A 27,556-nucleotide genomic window follows, 5' to 3' on the forward strand; every position below is an offset into this window, starting at 1 on the left:
GTTCTCTCTGTAGATATACCTGTGTTTCCCACGATCACAGCCACTGTGACTTTTCAGGAGTTTCGATATGATGAGTTTGATGGCTCCATCTTTACTATACCTGATGACTACAAGGAAGACCCAAGCCGTTTTCCTGATCTTTAACTGACATGGAAAATGATGTCATCTAACCAAGGAAAGAGAATACAGAGACCCCAGAAGTGAATCCAAATAGAAGGGACAAATGCTTTCAGTGAAGAAAAGGGAATTACTCATTGAATTGACACATCAGTAATATGATATAATGAAATGGGCCTCTAATGAGAATTTCAGCAATTCATCAATTCCTGATGTGCCATTTTCAGTCTTTTTAAAAATATACATATTACAAGCATAATAGTTTCACACATTAATAATCCTAAGACCTTCGTATGTAAAGCAGCTATGAGTGCTGTGATTTGTTTTTAAAAATTTTTACACTTCTTGTTGAAATATATATGCATATAAATATATCTATATCTATAAATCTATATCTAAAACTCTCCTGGACCATTAACGTAAATTAAATGTCTTAAGAGATATAAAACCCTTTTTAAACTTGTCATCTTATATTCAAGGTGACATTTAGAAGTATTCCTTGAAGCTTTGTTTTCATAAAATGTAAACTATGTAACATTATGTATAGGTCAGTAATTTGAATGTTTGTTCAATATAATGAACTAGAAGGAACGCAATTTTCTGTAGATGAATGAACCAAATGGTAACCATTAAACAATTGCATTTATATGTTGCAATACATTTCAGAAGGAGCGTTCACTCTGCAGGGAATAAGGTACCTCCTTTAGCACCTTAGTGCAATTCATTGTGGTGCTATTTGTTTTTACCTAAATTCTTTCTTCAGTGGAAAATGTTTGTTACTAATCTTCCTTTCATAGAACCTTTATTTTATTTTTTTCTCCTAAACTTTAGTTTAAGAATCATTGTTATGTTCATGATAAAGGTATGGTTAGCATGCTTAAAGATATTTCTCTTCCAAATTTCAGCACTTTAAAAAATATTCCAAATTTTTAAACTTGCTTCCTAATAAGTGCACATCAGTTTGATTATTTTGTTTGTTCTTAGTGGAATATGGATGCATTAGTGTCACTTTTAAAAAACAATTCATGTATTTTGGACAACCCTACGTGTTTAATGCTTTCAAAATAAGGTAAAAATATTTTATATGCTAACAGAATATATTTGTTACAAGTTTAAGACCAGGAGCAAGATCGACAGTTCCTATTTTTTTTAAGTCACAGGAAAATATTTATTGATTTTAATTGTCTCCAAAGTGTTAAAATCATGCATTACTCATTTCTGCACTTGAAATTTTTCATATTTATTCCAAGATGGTTTGAAGGTCCAAGAATGAAAATAAATGAGGGAGAATAATGTATAACAGTCATAAAGTGTCATGTTCTATTAAAGAGCTTAGCTAAATGTGTTTTAAATATATCCTGATGAAGGTGTCAAGAATGCATCTGTCAAGTATTTTAGAGTGACTGGTAGTTTAAACTTTTCCCAGGATTTTAGATAATTAGAAATGAGTTTTAGAGACCTTTATTGACGAGATGATTTATTTAAAAACCCAAAGCAGTCAACCATAAGAAAAATTTTATAACATCTTTAAAGCTGCATCTTCCATACTGATACATACATTGCATATGTTGACATTTTGTTAAGTACATTTTATAATGAAGAAAAATAATCATAGTTAAAAATTCAAAGACCTAATTACTACCTTATGTGGGTCTTTTGAATTTTGAGGAGAGTTGATAAACCCAGACTAGCCTTGTTGAATAGAAGTTGTTCCCTGTTATTTAGGGAATGGTTGTAGATCATGTGACTTAGAGACTGAATTATGCTGTCAGTGGTCGTAGGAGGTTTGAGACACTGAAAGGCTGTGATCATTGTTGCTTGTAAGTGCCCTTTGTAGGAATATGGTATACTTTGAAGAATATACTGCAGATTTTTTCACAATTGCAGACACCTTAGAGAGGAAAAAACATGGTAAATTGCAGCTTGGGATTTATCAGTTTCCCAACAGCTGTGAATATTTTGCAGGTGTACACTGGAGGTAGAAAGACTACTGAAAACTTTTGCACTTGGATCTTGTTTTTAAGATTTATCTTTTTCTTTAAAGAATAGTAGGAACAGATTATCCATTCCAAAATGTCTTTTCTCTGATCACAAATAAGAAATATTGGTATCTTTTATGATGGTGGAAAAAAGGAGTTAATGCAAATAAAATTTTCACAATATTAGATTTTTCAGAATGTGCCTTTTAATCCAGTTAATGAAGGTAAATGCTGTGTTTCATATGAATAGTTCATAACAAATATTTTTACAGTCTCACATGCAAAATCAAGATTTTGTAATATGGGTGCATAATATTCTATATGCCCTCCATTTGAGATTTTAGAAACTGTTTAAACTCAGGTGGGGGTGGAGGAGGGAGACTTTAAGATAGTCATTTTAAATGGCCATTTGGAAATGTTAAATATTCCTACCCCCAATATGATATCTAAAGAAGATACAGTTCCTGTCTTCAAGAAAATTATTCTCTAATGAGACAATTAGCCTTCTGTAGACATTCATACAAAGAGAATTGTCAGACTTCTTAAAAGGGAAGTATAAAGCAGACACCCTGATTATCATGAGATGTACATGCGATGATTTGGAAGTGACATGTCTGTCAGCTGATAGGCGATAGAAGCAGAAAAACAAGTTTCCTTCTCCTGCTCAGAACTTAAAAAACGAATAAAAATGGGTTCTCATAGTGGTATTTACAGTTTATTATTCACACCTTGGGAAGAGGAGGTGAATTGTTTAGTGAGCCTTCTACCTAGTTTTCAGTAAGTCTACAGCAGACAATGGTCCTGTTTTAAGGCCATGAAAGTTCTGGAGTAAATACTCTTAGAAAAAAGGAGTGTTTCCTTTTGCTCATTTTTGTTACTTTTATTTGCAACATGCTAGAGAAAAAGTTGGAATAGAAAACTGAATTCAAAGTCCTGTTTGTAGTATGCTAGCCCTTAAAATTCAGTGGAAGAATCATTGATCTCAGATTAGTATGGGGGACACAATATGCCTCTGCTAACTCCAGCAAAATGTATCTTTCTTAATCATGTTTCCTAAAATTAACAACATGCATCCTTAGCCAAGTTCCTATATTTGGAAATTGGAAATTTTCAAAGACAACTGACAGTGAAACTTGCCCCAGAGAGAAATAGATAGGAGGTATTAAATCACTTTAGTTTAGCAAAGTTAAACCTGGTAAAAGCCCATGATTTATTTGTATACTATAAATTAGCCAAAACTACTTTTGAAAGCGTTTTGTCAGAAATCTGTGGCAATAGTATCTTTAGTTGCCATTTAAAAATTTTGTGTCAAGCATAATCACATTTTTAGTGATTTAGATAATTATGTGACCATCCTTATAGGACTGCCTTGTGTTGATCTTTTTAAAAGTTACAGCTTATTTTGGAATAGCATTTTGAGCCATAATGCTATCTATGGTACAGAGAATTACAATTTCACTTTTGCTACACCTAAAAATATTAAAGCAAAATCTAAAGTTTCCAAGACAGGTACAGTTATTCATTCCAGCTTTTAAACATGTTTTGAAAAACAAGTTTCAAACAAGGTGAATTTGACTTTAACTGGCTTCAAGTGGAAACATTTTGTAACATAAAAACAAAAAAACTCACCACTTATTTACCGTACCTACCATATGTAGAAGTTCTTGGTCACTAAAGAAATCTGACAGTGACTGGCCAGGATGTTTTAAGTAATGAATGAGTGGTGTAGGAGTTTTGGAGAGAAGTGAAATTTTGTAGCTCACAGACATTGTGGCTTATCTGATGCCCCTTTGGGATGATTGCTCCACCTTCTGCTTGGATCCTCCTTCAGCTTTTCAGATTTCTGGGCCAGGTGTATGTGTTTAGCTCCATGCTAAAGTGCTATGGCTTCTGCAAGACAACCATGCCACCAAGGTTAGAAGCAAGACCTGACCAGTTCCAGTACATCCTTGTGGATTCCAGCTTGTGCTTGATACCAGCATATTCTGTCACCTGCTCCCACCAATCCCATCTACCCTTCCCACTCCTCCCCGCCACCAGCCCACACAATCATCCATCTTCCCTTCCTAACAACTGCTAGTGGACTTCAGTCTCCAGCATCAGATGCAAAGACAAAAGCCTTAAAAAGACAGCTTAACAAGCTCCCACAATTGTTAATGTCAAATCCCTGTTATAAAATGGTGGTTCCGTTTCTTGATCGAATCCCGACTGAAACATTAATTTTGTCGAAAGAAAAACGTTCTTGATCTACTTGATACCTGTCTTCCCAAATTTGGCATTTAGCAGAATTTAACTCTGTCAACTTAGTGAAGGAAAAATGGCAGTTTTTACATTTAGTATACTGTTAAAATTACACTTAATGTATCTGCAGAAAGTTCCACCCATTTATATCTAGTATATTTGGCAGAAAAATTCTTTAAAATTACATCTTGGGATAACTGAACAGTAACATTAAACATGACTTGGAACATTCCATTCTTTAATTTGTAACCCCAGACCTTAAATTTCTCATGCACAAATCATACTTTAGCCAACTAGCTTTTTTATAAAAAGGGCATCATGGTACTAATTTTAGTGACAGTGCACTGCAAAAATAACCTTTAATAAATCGAGACTTTTGAAAAGGGTGTGAATTTGTCACTTCTATTATTTTTGCAAGGACATTACTTTATTGGTCATTTAAAAAATATTAGAACCTTTCTCTGAATTTTCTTAGATTGCTGATAACACTGTATATTCCACTGATAAAAGAATTAGCATGGTCCATGTAAAGTATTTTCTAACAATGTCTGAATGAGTTTCACATATACTTTGACATAAAAACAATGTCTGAATGAGTTTCACATATACTTTGACATAAAATGAAGATGGGACGAAAATAAAACTGAGTAAAACAGACTCAAATATCTGCGACTCCAGAATATTATAGTCTTATTTACAAAAGCATAATTACTACTTCTGCTAATAAAGCCTTAGTAATAGACATATTCTGGGTGCTTTTAAAAGTACCAGTAGCGATTCCGTTATATCCATGATTTAACCAAAACACATACACTTCACTAGAAAAATATTTTCAACATCACAGGGATGAAATGCATTAATTAGCTAGTTTTAACACAGACTGAGGAACAGAAATCTCCATTTCAGTCTAAAAGTGTATCTCTTCACAGTATGGCCCCTAAACCCTTCATCTGGTACTGAACTGAATGTGATAGCTTTGTGAGATAAAGTTGTCTTATTGAGTGACAATACTACGTAAGCCGTATGGTACACACTCCAGAACCTGACCCAGGTGTTAACATGCAACTCCAAGGTTAAAGTAAAATTATACTGTTTCAGTTAGAAGCCCTTTATTTCCCCCCATCCCCAAGTGCCTATATGCACTTTTCTAGATCCCATATATACATAGGAGTACCACCAGGAAACATCAAAAATCCATCTTCACAAAAATGTAAAGGGTAAGGCTTTTGCTTTAACATTATCCCCTACATAAATTGTTTTTAAGATTCCCATTATCAAACAGCAGCTACCACTTATTGACCCAGGACTAACTTTTTTAGCCAACTACAGACGGTCCCCGAAATAACAATGGTTCAACTTAATTTTTCCACTTTAAGGTGGTGCAAAAGCAATAAGCGGTCATAACTCTCCTTGTCTTAAGATGGGGCTATGTCCCATGTCCAAATAAACCCCATTGTAAGTGAAATAACAATGGTTCAACTTAATTTTTCCACTTTAAGGTGGTGCAAAAGCAATAAGCGTTCATAACTCTCCTTGTCTTAAGATGGGGCTATGTCCCATGTCCAAATAAACCCCATTGTAAGTCGAGGAGCATCTGTACTTTGCAAGGTAGCTATCAATTTCATGGAAAACTGAAGAAACACAGGTCCTCTCCAATTCAACCAAATAAAGCCCGAAGTCATGATCAGACTCTCAATTAAATCTTTCAATTTGAAAAGGCTGATCACATAGCCACTACCCTCTCATTCACTCCTGAAGAATTTAAGCAAATAAATAAGAACAAACATTTTTCTAAGAAAACCACTTTTATTTTTTAATCATTTTTACTACCAAATACAGAACAAAACTCAAGTGTGGAGGCAGTGTTCACTTGATTTCAACTGGTTATCTGTTAAAAAGGCTTGTGACCCAGTGCAACATTATCTGTGTAGAGAATGTCCACTGAAAGTAAATATCCTTAAGTATGGATTCCCTTCACTGCAGCATCTGAAGTCAGTGGCACTATTTTAAAACCAAAAATTTTTAATTATTTTAGAAAAGTTAATATTTTTGTACTCAGATTACAAGTAAGGGAATAGACTCTGAATGTTAGGTTTACCATGTGAATGAAACTGCCAATATTTCACTTGTTTTTGACTTAAAAAAAACTAGCCATATCACATGGTTCAACCTTTGCTAAAAAAAAAGTTTAAAGAAATACCATTTGCTATCAACTTTGTTTTTAAAAATGCAGTGATTATTAGGACCGTTACTAGAACTTCTTTTACTCACTATAGACAAAATTCTTTTTGATAAAATCTTTAAAAAGTTACCTACTACAAACTGTAAAAATGATGTTGCTTTTCTATATGGCATTTCTATTTTAGAACAGTGTTTAAAAAAAAAAAAATTTTTATACTCAAAACCTGGATAAAAGCTACAATTCCAAGTCTCATTTTCCCTTAGTCCCAGACACACAAACACTACTTGTTTCATAAATGAATAAATATACTATTTAGTATTATACAGTAGATACATATCATTGACAGCTTCTATACTACTCCAGAAAAGGCAAATATTTGTATTTCACTGAAAATATAAATTTACTAGATATAGGTGGGATCATTTATTTATCCTAAAGTCCATTGCTTTATCCAACCCCATTCCCACTCCCAAAACACGAGAAATAAAATCATACTAAGCTAATAAAAAGATTGTTTAGAAAGAAATTAAATCATGTTTGACAATTCTGAAGGCAACTATCACTACAATGATGGATTTCATCTTGTTGCTGTATTTAAACATGGCTAGAAAGGGAAAGAACTTAATTTGTGAAATGAATGAGGTAAATGTCATACATTCAATAGTGTAAATAAATACAAATAGTTTTATAGGAACATGAAACATAAGTTTAAGGGTTTTTATTATCAAAGTCTTGTAAAACAATTTCAGAAACTGTACATCAACATGGCACAGACTGTAGCCTACTTTTGTTTTTACTGCACAAAAGTGAAGCTTGAAACTCCTGTAACTAAGAAAACAGTTGCCTAACTACTTTGCATATAACATGGAATCACTGTGTGCATAAAATTACTACTGCGGTAATAGTAACACAAATTTATTGGTTTTATACAACTTGAGATCAAATAAAAGGTACATTATCAAGTAGATTTGTCTTATTTTAAAAGCATATGAAGGTCAATTTAAAATGCACTACCCCCTTTTTCCAACACTGAGCTTAAAACAAGAGTGGAAAATTGAAAATCAGGACAACAGATAACTTTTTTACAGATGGACTCAGAATAGGCAGATAGTTTTCACTGATGTAAATGTGGAATAAATTATCATTTCAGGAAAAAAAAATTCCCAAATGCCTTACGAAAAAGTATACAACTCTACTTCAAAATATCTTGCTATTTACTCACTGCCAAAGACAGTTTTATTTGAAACCTTGTTTCTGTAATTAAAGCCTAATTAGCCATCAAAAAAAGGTTAGTGCATACATAACCTTTCAAAGTTAAACAAAAGCCACAAAAATTTAGCCACAAGGCTTATAAGATTATCTAATTCAAATGCTCATTTCCAGATGTAACTACAAGAATGTTAATTTGTCATGTCAACAAACAAGACCATAAGTAGATCCATCATGTTGTTGGAGGATTTTAATGACATTTAGGATATTCTTGTCTGCCACAATAACATGCAATCAGTGCATTCCCTACATGGCTCTATTATGGCAAAGAATCAAATTCTAGAAATACTATAAGTGAACTTACTTAATAAAGGAGATCATACAACATAAACAATCCATGCCTGCTGTAGATGCATGCAGCTTTTCATTTTTGTTATGAAGCAGCACCAGAATAGTAAAACTGCTTGGTTACTCAATCAGATTTCACCACAAGAAAAACTGGTTACCCATGTACCATTTTCTAAAAGCTTTTTGATGTAAATAACTAATATCAATACCAGGAGCTTTATAACCATTTATAACTGAGAGCTGTATACATCTAGGTTTGAGATGTCAACAATACAGCATTAAAAAATCACACAAAGGAATGACACTGATGCATGTATACAGGTGGATTCCCACTGAGGCAATATTCAGTCACTCATATCCATGTCTTCTTCATGATGATCATCCCCATTCACTTTGGATTCTCTTAGTGAATCACCAGTTCCCTTTTCCAAAGAACATTCCTTTGTTCTAGGGGAACCTGCTTCTGTTGTTTTCTTCTCCTCTTTTTTCTCTTTCTCGCTGTCATACCCCTGTTCCTCTTCATCATAATCCCGTGTAACCTGCTTTGCCAAGAATAATAATAAAAGTAAACTTCTTCAAAGAAACATCACTTCTTGAAAGTACCAACAACACTCAAACTACCAAAATATATTAGTTTGTAAACATACTTTTACATCTTTATCACTCTCTGATTTTCTTTCCCGGTCCTTTTCCTTATCTTTACTCCTCTTCTTCTTGCTTGTTGATCGTTCTCTTTCATCTCTGCCTCTTTCTTTGTCTTTATCTTTCTTCTTCTCTTTTTTATGTCTAGAATGACAGTAAAATGTGCTCAAAAAAGATGCTTTATAAAAGAACCTTTCAAGACATTTCAATTTCACCTCGAGTAGCAACATTTTTTAACGTGTTAGATGGTGAGCTTGACCGAAGTCCACAAGATATAAAAGGACAGCAAAGATTCAATTTCAAAACACACTAGACTATAAAGGTACAAGCTGTGCACAAGCAATATAGGTGAGAAGACCATAACTTGGTTACAAGTCTAAAATGCCCAATCCTAAGGCATTTATCATATGTCCCAAGCCATAAAGAAAATGTATCAATATATTCTTAAGCACTTTTAATTTCTGAAAAGGAAGAAAAACTGTAGAACAGTTTTAAAAACACAGAACATTTAAAAAAACTAACAACTTCTAAAAAATATACAGGGCAGACCTAAATGATAACATTCTTACCTCCTAGGGGATGGCGAGCGAGACAATTTTCTTTTGGGAGACCTAGGCTTTTTAGGAGATCTTGTTCCACTCCTGCTTCGTCGTCGTCGTCTCTCTCTAGAATAACGAATGTTTAAACTAGGCTTTAAAATACATTATGACTTAAAAAGTGCAGACACATCACAGATGTGTCTACGCTGGAGCTCCACTAGGAACTGCTACAGCATGATTCTAATAATGATTCCTTTACCACCCTCACTGAAATCTCTAGTTTCTACCAATTCTTCTTCAAGGCAAGCAAGATATTAGAAATATTAAGCTTGAGAAAACACTGATTTTAAAAACGTTCTAATGGAAGAGGGAAAAAGTCTGAAGTAAACTATTACTGATTTAAGATTCAAACATCCAGTGGCCAGAACAGGTATCAGATAATTCAATAACTTTGTGATATAGAAGACAATCACTAATAAAATACTCCCCAAATTAACTTTTAAGTCATTAGATTAAAATTCAGAGAACTAAAGTTAGCGAAAAGGTAGAAATTGAATCAACTTCCTATACCCCAGAAAAATCTCACATCACCTTGCTTTGAACTATTATTTTTTTAAGATATACAGCTTTCCCCTCCTTTTTATTATGGTTTTAAAAAAAATTTCTGTTCCCGATTCTTAAAAGTTGTCAGATTTGCAAGATGACTATTACAAAATTTAGGCACAAACAAAGCAGTCAAAAAATAAAACCCTGTGTTTTCAGTTGTCCATTTTCCAAATGATACTTTTTTTTCTATCATCCTTATAGAACTATGACCCCATCCTGGGAACATTACATACAACTTAACATTCATTCATCAAACATTTATTAAGTCTGCCAGGACTTTATAACCTTATACTTTTTGCTACTGTTCTGTGTAACTGATCCTCCAAATTATCTACAGGGAAGAGACATTTTACATTTCTGTGCCCTTCAATAGATTGTAGCACAAATGCAAACATATAGTAGGCATTTAAAATTCATCAGGATAAAATGATCACAAATAAGTACATTAAATAAACAGGTAAAGGATGCCTCCCCAGTTTTTAAGGTAAGAAAAGACATATTGCACTTTCCATATTTTATGCCTTTTTGCCATCTATCCTTAAGGCCTGGTTTATCATTTTCTTCTGTTTTACTTTCTTATAAACTTACTTTTCAAGAACATTTAAAAGATATCCAAAAGAAATCCATACCTTTAGCTATCACCCCAATCCTCCTTGTCTTCCCAGAAATCACTAATCTCCTTTCTGTATGGATTCTGGACATTTCATATAAATAGAATCACACAATACGTGGCCTTTTGTAACTTGCTTTCATTTGGCACAACGTTTCCAAGGTTTATCCATATTGTAGCATGTATCATTCTTATTTATTGCTAAATAATATTCCATTGTATGGATATACAACTTTGTTTATCCTTTTGTTAGTTAATGAACATTTGGGCTGACTTTTTGGCTATTACTTCTTCATATTCTCACCAACACTTATTATGTCTTTTTGATAAATGATAGTCGGTATAAAGTGATACCTCATTGTGACTGTGACTTGCCCCCGCTTCCCCCTTTATGGTGGCTAGCCAGTACTGAGATCCAAATCCTTGACCCTGGTGTTATCAGCACCACACTCTTTAACCAAGTGAGCTAACCGGCCAGTCCTGATTTGCCTATTTTACTTATTTATTTTGATTTGCCTATTTTTAAATTGGGTTATTTGCCTTTCTATTACTGAGTTGTAAGAGTTCTTTATACGTTCTAGATATAAGTCCCTTATCAGATATATAATTTGCAAATATTTTCTAGCATTCTGCGGGTTTTCTTACTTGACAGTACCCTTCGAAACATGGAAGTTTTTAATTTTGGTGATCTCCAATTTATCTTTTTTCTTCTGTTGCTTGTGCTTTTGGTGTTACACATTTAGGAAACCACTGCCAGATTCAAGGTCATGAAGATTTACTTGTTTTTTTCTGATTATAGTTTTAGCTCTTACTTGTAGGTTTTTCATCCATTTTGAATTAATCTTTTTATATGACATGAGCCTCCTAGTGAATTTAAATAAGGTAGATGAATAAAACACTGCAGTAAAACGTGTAAACGAGATCTGAAGAAATGGAATGAAGTATGGCCAGCCCTCATTAATGTATAAATTTCAAGTTAAGCATGAAAAATATATTTTCTATAGTTTACAACACCGTTTCAGTTTTCACTATGATAGTTTAAAGACAGAATTAGTATGAGAATGACACAAAAAAGAACTTACATTGCTTCCCATGAATTTATCAATAACCACTACATGGAAAAGCAAAATGTGGATATGACAAATATAACTCACTATAATGAAATTTAATGTAACAATTCAGTATACTTTAGCTGTTAAAAGTCAACCTTTAAGACAGAAATACTACTATTGAATTCCATGTTATTTCAAATATACTCTATTCTGTAAAATATTAAGTAAAAAGAAAGATAAACTTCAGCTTATTCTTCACAAATTGATTTTAATAAGTTTCAATAATGGCATGGCCTAACTTTTTTCAACACTAAAGTACTTATTTATGTCCTGGAAAGCAGCACTTCACGTTCACAGCCTATTGATAATCTTACAAAGTTTAAAAAGAGGCCAAGAGTTCATAATGCTATCTTACCTGCTTGCACTTCTAGAACGTCTGGCTGTGCTATAGCTTTTTGGTGGTGTTTTGGAACGTTTCTTTTCTTTGTCTTCTTTCTTTTTGTCTCTAGTAAATGAACACAATTTATGAATGCTGAAGACTGAGCTAATGCCGATTTGTATAGTGGTAAAAATCAAAAAAAGTATAACTCTGACAGAAACTGTTTTAGAAATAACAGCCCATGTGGCATATTTGTGGCACAATGACTTCTTTAAAAATCCCATTTTGCTAGTATTTCACAAAACTTCTTTTCAGTAGATTATGTGGTAAGTAAATAATTAAGATGCTGGCCAGTTTCCTGGTATGTTTGTTGGTAAACACTAACAGTTTTAACAATTCTCTCTAGGCTCTTCAACGCTCTTTTTTTACTCTCAGCTGATCACCAGTTTCCCAACCCACTTCTACTATCAGGCCAAAACCCATAATACACTATCAAAATCACTCAATATTCTTCCGAAGCACCCATCCCATATGAATCTATATCATGGACTGGGACAAGCCTCTTATCTTGTTTTGCTGCTACATACTCTGGGCTATTCAGTGCTATTAGAAAAATATCCCAACATAATGGACTCGTATTATAACCATACCTCAACCCAAAATCTTTTTATAGACTTGGATAAATTTATTTTTATTCCCCATGGCATTTTTTCCCAAGGTCACCATTCTCCCCAAGATCCTGAGCAAAGAAAAGGATAATCAATATATGTTTGTTGAATGATAAATTCTATAAACATACACACCTATCCTCAACTATTCTATAATCTTTGGGACCAAAGTATCTCTTCTATTGTTCTAAGCTAGTATTTCTACTACCCTATATTCTCTATTTCATTCCTTCTGCTCTATCCCCTCTCTTCATTCTTTAAAATCTAATTCCTACATTACTACAACAGTCACCTAGTGGGTACCAGTCATGCCTTCCACAAATTGACCCTGCACCCTCTATCAGAAATCTTTCAAAGAACAAACATGAAAACATCAATTCCTTATTAATCACTTTTTAATCCACTCCAGTTACCTCCTGAATCAAGTGCAAACAGTGTAAAAAACAAAGGCTTCCATGATCTGTTGTCTCCTTATACTTTTCTGCCTTTTTTCCTGGTCCTCCTACACCTATATCTTGCTATTTCAAGAACTTATGCTAACTTTGTAAACACCATTTCCTACCTGAAACCATGCCACCCACTTAGTCCAGTCAAATCTATGAGAATTTAAGTAACAGTCATCACTTCTCAATTAAGCCTCTTACAACACTAGCAAGAGGGAACCACATCTACCAAGGACCCTTCCCTTGTAATTATATTCATCACTCTTCTAGAAACCAGAAAGCCCTTGAGGGAAGGAATGCCTAATTCCTCTTTGCATGATAACTATTCCATTAAGTAACCTTGTTTAACTAACTAGATTAACAGATGATTCACTCTACAACACATAACAACCGAAAGCCCCATTACTATGGGTTGAACACACAGGTAGCAGCTCCTCTTCTCCTATCAGTTGAGTTACAAGCTAATAACTAAGAATAAATTTTGTTGGCCCCCAGCTGTTCTTATTATGTGATTTAATCAAGTATATAAATGGATAAAGAATGTAAATATAGGGCTGCTTCTACAAAGCTAAGGTAAATATTTTGAAAGAGACAAAGGACAGTTGCTAAATACAAATTAAGTGCTGTGAAATTATATGTGTCTGACTACTATGAATGACTGGGGGAAAATAAAAATCCATGCACTTTCAAATGCCATTATAAAATGAAAAACAGTGATTTGGTATGTGTTACTCAAGATTAGGTGTACTAATTTGAAATTGCTCTACAAGATAAGACTGGTTATTGAATGTATGCTTAAGTGAAAATAATACCTTAAGCTGGGGGTATTTTTTTTTTTTAATGAATTCTCACTTTAACTCTTTACTGGTTTCAAATCATGGGATAACAGACCCTCTAGCACGGTTCAGTATCTGGCATAATCTTTAATAAATGTTTGCTCAAGTTATTGATAATGTGATATATAAAGATAAATGATTTGTATCCCCATACCAGCCAGCAGCCAAAAAAAGAAAAATGAGGCATGGCTGTCTTCCTTAAATTCTTTGGCATACCACAAAGAATGACTGAAAGACCTAAATCCTTAGCAGTGCTTAAGTGAAGGAGGAAATGTAAGGTAGTAAGACTGCTAAGAAATTTTATTACTACGAAATTTTGCCCAGGCCTTCAACGGTAAGCTCAAGTTTCAGTTTACGAGAGAGCACAAGAAAACAAATGTCAGCATCCTCAAACTCTGAACAGTTTCTTCCCCTGTCTAGCCCTGTATCTCCCTCCACCTCACCCTTTGTTATTACGTAGCACAGTATTTGGGGTCTTAGGAACTCTAAAACTTGTCTTGCCACCCAGTATTGACAGTCTGTTGTACCTGGGTTTTGATGTGCTCCTTGACCTTCTACCTCTCTCTCTGGAATGAGATCTTCTCCGTCTTGGACTTTTGGATCGTCGCCTACTCCTTGACTTAGAATGTGATCGCCTCCTGGATCTGCTTCTTGATCGCCTAATAATGTAAAAGGAAGCCAGTGCACATATATAAATGTAAAAAGACTAGCTGTTTGTGAATATTTCACTTAGTATTCAACAAAAGATTCAGACATACAAACTAACCACCAATTAAGTGGGGATAATTCCTTTCCAGTTCACTTGCTGCCATTATTTATTTAGTCCACACAGTAAACATCTTTAATACCTTAGAAATTAGTAACACCCTTTAACACTTGGAATTTCTTACCTTTTAATGTTTTGCTCAACCTGACCTTCTATGCCCACTGTACCACATCTCCAAGGTTAAAAATGCTATTAGATAATGAAGGAAAATAACAAATACTTGCTTCATCTGCATCCTCTTATACAATTATATAGCATTTTAACATGTAATTTCTTATTTGATTCCTCACTACTGCAGGTTAAACTTATTTACCAGTTATTAGTTATATTATGCTTATTACAATCTCAGCAAATAGGCCTTACAATAAGCCTATCTTGTAGGTACCATTATTATTCCTATTTCAGAAATAGAAACCATTCGTTGTATGGACATCTGCTGTTCTCTAAAATATTTTCCACTTCTTTAATTCACAATTTCAGGAACTCCAAGCTATGCAGACCGTATGTAGATAAATACTGGTCAGTACAAACTTTCTCTTTTACTCTCATTTTTCTCAACACATCACTGTCTCTACATGATACTCTCTTTCCAGTCACATGACAAAAGCATCCCCCGCCCTCCACCCCAGTCCCTCTCCTTCTCTTCCTGGACTTAAGAAGGACATTAGCACACTTAACCATTTAGATGTCACCAATCCTCCTTCCTTCCTTAAAACACTCATTCTCCTCCATTTTAAGAATTAAAAATAAGTTGCAATCCTTTGCTTAGTTTTGATCACTGCACTTTTATTGACATACAGCCCCTTTCTGTGAACATTTCAAACAGTCTAAACTCTCTACCTGCTTTCTTTTCAAGGTACCAGAGGATGGACATTTTAGAAATGGGAAAGCCTTGTGCTTAACTCTCACTTATAAGTTAGGTAACTCAGAGCATTATCTAACCTCTTTGACCCTGTTACTTTAGCAGTCAAAGAAAGATAACAGCACCTGCCTCACAAGATAGTTGTAAAGATTAAATGAAGTTATGTAGAATCCAGCTAAGTGCCTTATACATTAAATAATGACTTTCCTCGTACTGACGTGCTAATATAGCTTCTGTTGCCATAACTCTCTAAAACAATAGCCTCAAAATCCATAAGCAGTGCCATATTGAACTCAATAAACTTTTAATCATCTCTTATTTTCAGCCATATTTGAAACTATTTACTAAACAATTCCATGTAATAACATCTCTACAGCCTAAGAAATATTTTTGTAATGCTTATCTACGTTTCTGTAAGCTATTCTATGAGGACAGGTGAAATATGCCAATCTTATTCAGAACCATACTCTTGAGCAATTACTACAGTGCTTGACCAAAGGTACCAATAATATACTTTGAGTGAAAATAATGAGCCTATCAATGTCAGAATTATCACTTTCATCTTATGAGATTAAAAAATTCTGAAAAGGAAAATTGATGTTATTAAAATTAAGCATTGTTCACCTTCTGAGGATTCTGGCTTTAAAAAAATTTAAGTTAAAAAACATTTTTGATAACCAAGTTACACATTTTTACTACCTTTAATGCATACAGATAAAACACAGATATATCAAATAAATCACAAGAACATTCTTACAGGTTTCTTTCTAAACAAAGAGAATAATAATATAAAATAGCCTTAAAAAAAATCTAATAAGCAGAGGTACCGTTTCAATCTACTTAGGGTCTTAAACAGTCATTTTTCAAAAGGCATGTTTTGTAGAGCCACTTTTATTACACTTACTAGTTTATATGAGCTTTTAAAAATCAGCAAAATAGATATTAGTGATATCATATATCTAATTAAGTCAAAAAGCTTGTTGGAAGTCTTGGTAATTTTACATAATAACAAACTTGGGATATTACAATCCACAATAATTATCAGTTATGATGTGTTACAAGTGTCTGAATTCAGAGAAATGTTTCACTTATTTTTCATTGCTCATAGCAAAGTAATTTATATTAAAATTTGAGAGTCCTAATAAGTACTTAAGAGTATGTAAAGAAAAACACATAGGCATACCTTTTCAAGAGTTCAGGAGAGGGAAACACATATAAACTATGGTAGTCTTGTAAGATACATCCTATTGTAAAGATTAAATTAAATTATCCTGGAAGATAAGAATTGTAAACAATACCAAACACTTCACATCAGAGTAAGCTTTGAGCTGTATATTGAAGAAAGAAAAAGAAATTCCTCAGGTGCAAGTGAAGATGTGGGAAAGAACATCAGGCAGAAAGAATCATGAGTAAAAACACTGAGGCATAAAAAAATGGTATGTTCAGGCAAGTAGTTCTATAACTGTATGGGAGTAATAAATGACAAGTATGGAAAGATAAACCAGACCAAATAATAAAAAAACCCTGAAAGTCATTCTAAGGTTTTATTATCACCTTATTGCCTAATAGGGAGCTTCTCAAGGTTTAATAGAGCTGTGACATAATACAGATTTGGGTTTCTGAAAGACATTTCTAAGAATGACAGGCCAGGAGAAGGTGGGTGACAGGGAACAAAATGGACATACCATATAAGACAACCCTGTAAGAGTTCAAAAAATGACTTAAGACAATGACACTAGAGGTTAGATAATGGTAATGGAAATAGAGAAAAAGCCATCTGAGAGAGAACAAATATGACTAGTTAAATATTTGTTATGCTATGAGTGTGTTTAATAGAGATGAGAGAAAGTCTAGGATTCAAGTATACAATGTTCTTTTGACAATCCTGATACTGAAGAGAAGAAATGATTTTGTGTAACCCTTAATAAAAACTGAGGAGTAACAGAAGTTTTCAGAAAAGGCAGACAACTGATGGATCTTCTGGTTCCAGAAGAGATGGACCCAATGGTGAAGGATGCCAGTGAGTAATGTGTAAGAGTCAGGTGGTGGAGGGATACGTAAGGTGAAGCTGAAACTACCTGAAATAACTGACCACAACTGGAATACCATAGTTCTGAACGCCACCCTTAAAAGGCTCTGACTAGAACTAGCATGCCACCAGGGTAGAATTTAGAAATTAAGTAAAATGAAGAGTGGCTGAAATAGTTGGTGAGAAATAACTCAGAGCAATGGTTTTCACAGTATGGTTTGTGGAACACTGGGTACTCCGAGACCTTCTTATGGGGTCTATAAGGTCAACATTTTCAAAATAATAACATTATTGCTCCTTTTACTGTGTTGACATTTGCACTAATGGTGCAAAGGCAATTGTGGGTAAAGTGTTGGCTTCTTTTCAGCACAAATCAAGGTAGTGGCTATTAAATTGCTTTGCGCTAGTAGTCACCATAACCTTCACTGGCATTTCTGTGCACATCTGCAGTAAAAGATAAAAATAATGCCACTTTCACTAAGGATGGGATTTACTAAGAGACCAGATTTAATAAAATTAATAACTTTTACTGTTTCCTCAAAATCTAGTCCCTTGAGTAATACTTTGTGTGATGAAATGGGAAGTACACATAAATCACTTTTGATGCTTATTAAATTACAATGGCTATGTCAAGAGAGACAACTGTGGGATTGAGCTGTAGGTCGAACTAGATGCCTTTTCCGTAAAACATTATCTTTTAAAGAACCAACATTTGGGGATGGATAGGTTGGGTAAAGGACAATCTTTACCCAATCTTTACCTCTTCCTGGACTTAAGAAGGACATTAGTACACTTAATCATTAGATGTCACCAATCCTCCTTCCTACAAATCATGATTTGTAATAATAATATGCTTATAATAAATATTAAGAAAATAAATCCTGTAAAAAAATAAACAGTGAATACTTTTTAATTTAATAAATTCTACATTATTAAAAACAAAAAAAGAACCAACAAACTACTGTAATTCAGACTTGGATATTTGGCAGACATTTTCTTGAAAAATAAATGAAGTCAATTACTTCAAAGAAAACAAATGAATTTGTTTCCAAAGAAAAAAATCTGAGCTTTTAAGAGAAAATTACATTTTGGGAAACTTGAATCCACTGCTGAAGAAATAATACCAAATATCACTTTTTGATGATATTGTATAACAAATACATGTAAATATTTGGGAATGTGCTTGCTTTTACAGAATCGTGTCTGCAATTTCATACTGTTGGAGAATTCATTGTATCCCTGGGGGTTGCAGCTTTCTGTAAGTTTGCTATGGCTGAACCAAGAAAGAAGGCATATGCAGATGTCTACAGAGATTATGATTCCATGAAAGATTTTGAGGAGATGAGGAAAGCTGGTATCCTTCAGAGTGCAAAGTGATTTTGGAATGCAAAGAATATCTTCGGATTGAGTTTCATAAAGTTTGTAACTGACCTGTGTTCCTGAACTATGAAACGTGAATATGTGGGCTAAGGAATAATTTCTCTTGATAAAGAAATAATTAATAAATAAAAAAAGATGGCAGTTTAAATTTTTAATATAGTCAATGTTGATTGATAATAACCCACATAAACAAAAGCTCAGCTCTTTGGGGTTCTCATCATATATTTCCTATGAGTGTGAAGGGGTTCTAAGACCTGGAGTTTAAGAACCACTCGCCTAGAAAAACCCTTGCATTTCATAATCGGATGTCGCATAGAGAAGAGACCTGACTGATTCTTACCAGGTAAGTAAATGAATGATTAGTATCAATTAGTTTATCGAGTAATACAAAGAACAATCTCAAAAAGAACAGCAAGCTGTCATTTGCAAATATTCATGCATCAGATGGATACTGTGCAGTTACACAGACAACCTTCTAATTTAAAATCTCAGAAATCTTGTGAAAAAGTCTTATTTAAAATTCAAGTCAAAAATTTCAAGTCCAGTGTTCTTTCCAGAGTACTAACTCATTCTGGTGCTCAAGTCCCAATGTTTTCCGACCTAGCACCTCCAGATTTTGGGGTTTTAAAGTATGAATCATCTATTTATACATACTTTTCTCTCTTTATACAATGCATAGCACTCATTTACACATTCTGCTAACAGCAGTGGTTACTGAAACACACTTTAACCAGGAGTTAGTGGGCTAACAACAAATTCAGAAAGATGTGACATATAGAGAATATCTTCGTCTAAGATATAACCAATTAAAAAAAGCAATCTGTAACCTGTGCCTAGAAGATGAGGGAGTCCTCCTTCTCCTAGAATGTGATCTTGATCTTGAATGCCTTCTTTTTTCTTCTTTCTTATCTAGATTTAAAAGATAAAAAATTGGTATTTAGAAATCTTCAAATAGAAAGATTATTCTCTTTCAGCTGTATTCTAGAATTTCTTTAAATATCTTAATTTCCGGCTTTTACATATATGCTTAAATGTTATAAGTGATCATTTTACAATCACAATATTGAAGCTTACTCAAGTGATACAAATTATCTAGGCTTTTTCGGTAGATCCAAATTAGACTTCTAATTCTCAGGTAGCTAAAGGTTCCTTTGACTATTTCACTTGCCATATTTAGCAGTCTGTAAAGTGTTTTCCATAAAGCAATCTATGAAAAAGGTATCTTTCCCATTCTTCAGCTCTTTAATTTATTTCAGAGTTCTAAATGATGGGGTCTCTTTTCCTTTCCTAGGTTCTTTCACAAACATAGCTATAATTCAGCCAGAATAAAGCTTCAATTTTTACTTATGTATTAATATCTTCCCAATCATCCCTTAATTATAAACAAATATATTTAATACACAAGTTTATAATAAATAAATAAAAACAGATTCAATATCTGGCTCCCAAATCCAGAAAGTCATAATTCACTACTTCAGTGACAGAATTAAATTTAGTAAGCCAGCTCTCCTCCTGATGCCTGCCTGTCCCTCCTCTTCCCACAAATTTTCGATTGTGTAAGTGTAGGTAACAGACCTAGAACTAAACTGTTTTACTTTCTAATTTTTAAATAACACGTAAGAATTTCCTTTAACTTAGGACCCAACAAAAGAAATAAAGCCATTGCATTCTTCATACATGAACTATCATCAAAGTGAGACTGAGTTCCTCTATCTGTTTCATTTAGGTGGTTTCATTAATAGGGTTCACTTATTGTAAATGTCACTATCAATAATAAATTCACAAAACCTTGGAAAGAAAACCAGTTCATAGAGAATCCACTTTTAGTCATTCTGGTCTTGAGTTTTCAATGAATACAGAAGCATTTACAGCATGTTGTGTCCTAACTTTTGAGTAACACAGATCCAGCTGTGTATGCTAAACTACTTCTGCCTGCTATGTAACCGTGGCTAATTATTTGACAATTTATTGACTGAATAATATAATACACATTAAGCATTTGGTATCAGTTTACCCAGTATTAAACCTTAAAATTATTTTCTTAATACTGTGCATACTAAAAACTTTCCCATTTATTAAGAAATAAGAATAAAAATGAATAAAACACTAAAAGAATCTTGGGGTCTAATGTCATCCCCTCTCCCCCTCCTATTGTTGAGGCTGACAAATTAGCTGTTAGTCTTTTAATGGGGGAAAAGAAATCCAGGACCACAGATGTAAATATATATGGGCAAGTCAAGGGGTTAGCCACTCAATCTCAAAGAGAATTTGCCAAAAAAAAAGGTATTTGATTTTAAGTAACATAAACAGAAGCACTTTTACTAGGTTCTCTTGATCAAGTAAGAGATGAAAATTAGGCTATCCCAACTTAGACAAACATAAATAATTAAATATAACCAAAAGATCATACCACATATTAAATTATCCTAGGTATTACTGACACTTTGGACCGAATCAATCATTGTTGTGGGGGGCTGTCCTCTTCACTGCAGGATATCTAGCAAAATCCCAGTCCTCTACTCACTAGATGCAGTTGGTACCAGCGTGACAACCAGAAGTGTCTTCAGATATTTTCAAATATGTCTGAGTGGCAATCCACTACATAATCTTTTATCGGAATGTAGAAAATTAAAAAAAAACAACTACAGTACTATTTAACACACTTCCAAACTAGTGGCATAATTATTTTTGACAAGAATCATATAGTTTAATATGCAAAAAAGTTGCATCAATATATTTTACCTGGTTCTATAGCAGCAGAAATTAGGGACTGTGCTTCTCGTACTCTTTTCATAGCTTCCTCTATTTCTTTACTAGAGGTATCTGATTTCAGACTTGGTGAAACAAGGCCAGCAGCTACATGATTCAACCTGAAACAGAACCAAGAATTGAGATCTAAAGTACTTTGAAATGTACACCAGCATTTCAAATAAATATATAAATGCTTCATATAAGATCATTTTAGTAAAATACTCCTTCCAAAAAAGGGGAAGAACTCCATGATAATATCATTCTGAATATTTACAATGGATATCTACATTTTAATGATTTAGAGATTATCGGCAATAAGAATAATAGATGCTCCACAGCTTGCTATGGGGTTACATCCTGATAGACCCATTGTAAGTTGAAAATATACTAAGTTGAAAATGCAGTACAGGTAAATCACTCAAACATCACAGATTAGCCTAATGTACATTAAATGTGCTCAGAACACTTTCATTGGGCAAGATCATCTAACACAAAGGCTATTTCATATGTGTTGAATATCTCATGTAATTTATCAAATACTGTAAGTGAAAAACAGAATAGTGTATTGAGTACAGCTCATACAGGTTCTACTGAAAGCATATTGCTTTTGCATCATCATAAAGTCAAAAAAATCTTAAATAGAACCACTGTAAGTCAGAGACCATGTAGACCTATTTAAATTTGCTGAAAATCCATTAACTTTCCATAAACAAACACATTTTGAGAAATGGTAGTACAAGGGAATATGCTAATGCTCAAAACTTAATCAAACTTTCCTTCATATGATTTAAGAACTTTCTATAACAGAATAATTTTGTTGGGGAAGAGCGTTACCTTTTAGTTTGCAGATGGGGAGAAACTGAGGCAGAGGCCAATGGCCCACCAAAGTTACACATGAAATCCTGACTGGAAAGGCTAAAGATGCCCCTTAAGGGTTTACACATGTAAGAAAAAATTATAAACACCAAATTTAGTATAGTAGTTATTTGTGGGAAAAGCGGGAAATTGTAATCAAGAAAGAGTACATAGGAAGCTTCAAATGTATTGGTGATATCTGATTTTATAACCTGGGTGCTTGGATTTTAGCTCTGGTAATTTTTAAGAAAAAATGTCACTAACTACTAAAGCCAAATGATTTTGTTCTCCCACCCCCACGCTCACCAACTTACTGATACTGACTTTTCTCAAGCTAAAAGAAAAAGTCATAAAGTTCAAAAAATTACCAATTTAAAAAAATCTCATGAATTTGTCACATATCAAGTAGGAAACAATTTCAATTATAGCATAAAGAATACTTATCAAAGCACCTAAAAGATGATGTTGGCTACTAATTACACAACATGTAATACTTTGTTCTGGGATAATGTTTCCCTCAGCTCTGCTTCTCTTCTTTAATTATGCTTAGGGCTCATCCTCTGATCTTCAAACTAAGTTCTCCCCTTACAAATAAGTTCCCATAGCACCTCTGTACGTTCTCCCGTTGACTGTACATTACTATATTTAGATGTTTAATACCTTTCCTCCTGATTGGAGCATGTATCTTTTTAAATGAATCAACTGAAGATAACATTTAGCTCTCTTGCTATCATCCTGTTATAAACCATTCACAAATTACACTTAAACAAAATCCTTTATATATGAGTTTAGTTCTGGATTTTTCTCCTTGTTTCTCAGAAACAATATACATTGCTTGCTTCGAGAACAGATAACTTTCTTTTTAGCTATCAAAAAATAACTGTTCTCTTAGACATTCACATATCATATCAATGATGGAAACAAAGAAAAAACCCTTACTTGGGATCAACAGTACTCATAAGCTTCAGCAACTGATCTGCGGCAAGAGACTGCAAAAACAACATATAAAAACAATGAGAATACATAAAACAAATGATTGCTATTTTATTTTCTCATGTTGAAATGTCCTGGGACAATCTGCCAAACCTACATAAACAAACATGCTCTAGGTACAATACTGAATAGAAATATTGCAACCTACATGTCATAGTAAAGTTTTTAGCAGCCTCTTTAAAAAAAAAAAAAGAAACAGGTGACATTTGGTGGCCACAGGATTGTACAGAGCAGCTGTAGCAAGTTATCTGAAGATAAGGCTGAACAGTCTAGATTTTACAGAATAATTTATCTCTTGCTTACTTTGAGACTTTCTGAGGGAAAATAACATTTTAAAGAAACATGTAAAATATAACTCAAAACTGTTTAGCCAGTATAACATCAAAACATCTACATCTTAGGAAAAAAGTTTAGCCATATTACAATAAAAGAAAACAAAAATTTCCATGATAGAAAAACAAATTATGACCCCATGCTCTCATCCTTTTATGACTATTTACTAATCCCATGACATACTGATGATGAACACATTAAGTGGCTAATGATTCAGTGATCATTTATATCTCTTTTTAAAAGGTTACATAAGAAAAAATTTTTAGTACACCATAGTAGTTAACTCTTGCTCTAACAGTTAATGCAAAAAATTCTCTATAAAAATAGGTTCCAAAGTTGAATGGTAATAAATTGTACCTGAGAGTTCAAGTTTGCTCCAGGAAGCCCAAGTGCAGCAAGGGCAGGATCAAGAGTAGGAGCTCCCAAAGCAGCCAATGGAACAGCACCAATCTGTGAAATTTCAAATTTTGTTTATTTAAAAGTTCATTTCTGTTCCTTATACCAGGGGTCAAGCTTTTTTTCTGTAAAGGGTCAGAAAGTAACTAGTTTAAGTTTGCAGGCCATGTGGTCTCCATTGCAACTACTCATCTCTACACAAATCTACACAATCAATCATCCATTGCTGCTTGAAAGCTGCTATACACAACATATAAACAAATAAGCATGGCTGTGTACCAAGAGAAATGTAAAATAGGGGTCTGGCCCAAAGGCTGTAGTTTGCCAACCCTTGCTCTATATGACGGCTCCATTTTTTCACTTATTACAGAGCATTTCCTTTCTAAAATCAGGATTTAGAGAAAAATACAGAATATTTTAATACAGTCATGTACCGCATACAACAGTGAACAGTCCTATGACGGTGATCAGAGCAACAGGCTATACCATATAGACCTGGTGTGTAGCAGGCTATACCATGTAGGTTTGTGTAAGTACATTTCTTATGTTTGCACAATGATGAAATCACCTAACAACACATCTCTCAGAACATATCCCCATATTAAGTGACACATGACTATATATTCTAGTGCCAATTATAAATATTTATTGCTGCTAGTTCCAAATCTACCATTTTTTGCCCTGCTTTGTGATTACTGGAGGCAGAACCCTTTTTATAAAGCATCTCTTCTTTGACAGCTGCCATGATGCTAAGCTTTATCTGTAGAGTGCTGGAAGGACACTGACTAAGGAAGTGGCTTCTCTTCCTGGTTCCTGTGACTCCTTACTGATTGTTCCTGCAGTGCCACATGGGACACCCAGTGGCCTGCACTTCTCAGTGAGTTTTAGTACCATTTCCTTAGACAGCTTTCCAGCAAGTTCTGTGGGCATCCAAGGATAACTTATCTCTTATCCATCTTTTCAAAGAAGGCCTAAATCTCAGCACAGACAAGAAGAGGAGTTCCCTGATCTAAATGTATTTCCTGTGTTCTTTCTGCCTCAGCCTTAGAGGTAAGGTTGTTTCTCATAAATGTGATTCCTGTATGCATTAGAGTTCCCCTAGTAATCTCCTCTTACTAGTTAATATTCCTTATTTAAATGTTCCTTGTTCTAATTACTGTGTGGCTCTGTCTCGTCTGACACAATTCTGATTAATCCATGATTTAACAGAAACAACCCATGTAAAATGCTATGGCACGCATTAGAGTTCCCCTAGTAATCTCCTCTTACTAGTTAATATTCCTTATTTAAATGTTCCTTGTTCTAATTACTGTGTGGCTCTGTCTCATCTGACACAATTCTGATTAATCCATGATTTAACAGAAACAACCCATGTAAAATGCTATGGCATTAGAATCAGTCTGACCTTTCTCCACAAGCACTATGCTAAAAGTTCCTCTACTTTCAATTAATATTTAGTGAACACAAAGTACCAAACTTTCTGTAATTTAACTGTTTACTGGGTATAGGTAAATTGCTGTCAATACCACTTCAAACTGCTGTCTAATAGTTATTACATAATTTTATACGTTAAAGGAATCCAGATATTACCCACACCCTCATTTTATAGGTAAAGAACTAGAAGTGGTTAAGTGATAATCAAAGTCATACCCAAATGCCTGAGAACTCCTGATCTTTCCATACTGTAAACTACAGGCAGAATGATGCAACAGAAAGAAGGCTTCTATAAATTTCTAGTGAGGCTCATTATTCACTATTACCTATGAAACTACTGACCAGTTACAATCTCTCTGAGTAGTTAGAATACATGGTATTCAAAGTGCCTATTAGTTTTAAAATGATATGCTTTTTATAGCATTATCAATACTAGACATTAACCAACTTTACTTCATCTTCCCCATATCAAACAGCAGCCCCACTAAGAATCTATCTTTATTTTCAAACCACCCACTTAAACCCCAAATTAACAGCAAAAGAGCAAAGGGGGGGAAAAAAAATAAGAAAAGGAGGGTTCACTTAAGAAGTTTGAACTTGGGCTTTATTTTCTTTCCTGGTCCAAATGAGTATGTTTTTAACAGCATGTTCAGAGCTGTTATGACTTTTTTATAATTACTTATGGGTTATTTTGAGAGCCAACGGCAAAACTGATATAACAGGTATTTTATGATTTTCATAATATTTTTAAAGTGTAAACTTCTGGGAGATTCTCTGTACTACTTATAATTATAATTTAGTCTCTTCCAATACTATTCACACATGACTTATCACCCTATGAACTAGAATCTCAACAGCACTTAAAAAGCTCAAATATGTTTAGTTTTATTCACAATCCTGTGTTCCTTTCCATCCTTTAAGAACTCAATAGTACCTGGGTAAGTGGGTTGGGAGTAGGCAGGAGTCCACCACCAGGCAGAAGACCTGCCACTGCATTAGCTGGTGCCAACAGAGACAAAGCCTTAGTCTCATCAGGAATAACTCCTGCAGAGAAACATACTTGCATTAGAATACATTCTTTTCTAAGACAGAAAACACACAAAAACACCCAGAAAATGTCTCCCTGATACACCACCTGAGTTTGTTGAAAGTACTTATGTTCGCTAAAATATAAAGCTTGATTTCTATGATTATTTATCATTAATTTTATGTCAGAAAGAAACTTCAATGTGTGAAAATTTGTTTCCTTTTTCTCTACAAATGGTTAAGTTTCTAGAGTAAAAAAAAAATAGCACAATACACACTACTTTTTTGTTAACACTGCCAAGATTTCATCACCTGTACTCGATTTTTAAGTCATGAACCAAACGTAAGCAAGCACAGTCGGTTCTCCAGGGGTGTGCTCTCAACTTTCAAAAGCTGTTTTATGAACAACGACTCGTGTCGGCTGCTTCACTATAAAGCACACAGAAAAATCAAGATACACAAGACAAAAAAAGTTTGATTTAGGGGTTAATAATATGGTACAGTTACTATGATTTTCTCTTACACCTACCATATAAATTTTGTAAAAATTAAGAGAAGAAAAGTATGTAAAGGAAATATTCTGTTGAAATCAAGTGTAGGGCTTTTGCTGACTCATGAAAATGAATATGTGTTTCTGAATACACACGGGATGTGTGTGGGAGTGAGAAAGAGAGAATAGGTAAAACAACATGGCACATTCCTTACCTGTACAGTAAAATGCTTTATGTTCCAACATGTGCCATGGTAACCATACCAAAAAATGCTGCTATATAGTGTCAGTTCAAAAGCTAACTTAGCCAAACTCCTTAAGCCAGAAATGACATGTATGTCTGTTTTTAAAGCCTAATCTGTGTATTCAGATAAAATCTAAGGGTCCTAA

At 33.9% G+C, this 27,556-nt stretch overlaps 2 protein-coding genes across 3 annotated transcripts in view; one reads left to right on the forward strand and one right to left on the reverse strand.

The window, feature by feature from the left end:
- The window catches only part of LOC103605649 (ankyrin repeat domain-containing protein 13C), a gene marked incomplete at its 5' end in the record, with an annotated part of 59,183 nt that extends 56,892 nt beyond the window's left edge, over nt 1–2,291 (forward strand). The window contains one exon of the mRNA XM_008590272.1: nt 14–2,291. Within this exon, the coding sequence (XP_008588494.1) occupies nt 14–144 (131 nt within the window). The remainder of the gene's footprint in view (nt 1–13) is intronic.
- Nucleotides 2,292–6,123: 3,832 nt separating this feature from the next.
- SRSF11 (serine/arginine-rich splicing factor 11) lies at nt 6,124–26,970 on the reverse strand. 2 transcript variants are annotated; one of them, XM_008590269.1, is made up of 10 exons: nt 26,585–26,970; nt 24,178–24,270; nt 23,434–23,483; nt 21,631–21,758; nt 19,716–19,797; nt 14,379–14,510; nt 11,941–12,030; nt 9,288–9,383; nt 8,724–8,862; nt 6,124–8,618 (listed from the first exon to the last, which is right to left on the reverse strand). In XM_008590269.1, exons 1-10 carry the CDS (start codon nt 26,849–26,851, stop codon nt 8,421–8,423), a joined length of 1,275 nt encoding a protein of 424 aa, XP_008588491.1. In that variant the 5' UTR covers nt 26,852–26,970; the 3' UTR covers nt 6,124–8,420. The 2 variants fall into 2 exon arrangements, with proteins under 2 accessions (XP_008588491.1, XP_008588492.1); XM_008590270.1 differs by having other exon boundaries at nt 7,223–8,615.
- Between the last annotated feature and the right edge of the window lie 586 nt (nt 26,971–27,556).

Source organism: Galeopterus variegatus, unplaced genomic scaffold, assembly GCF_000696425.1.
Source record: "Galeopterus variegatus unplaced genomic scaffold, G_variegatus-3.0.2 Scaffold5957, whole genome shotgun sequence".
NCBI classification, from domain to species: domain Eukaryota; kingdom Metazoa; phylum Chordata; class Mammalia; order Dermoptera; family Cynocephalidae; genus Galeopterus; species Galeopterus variegatus.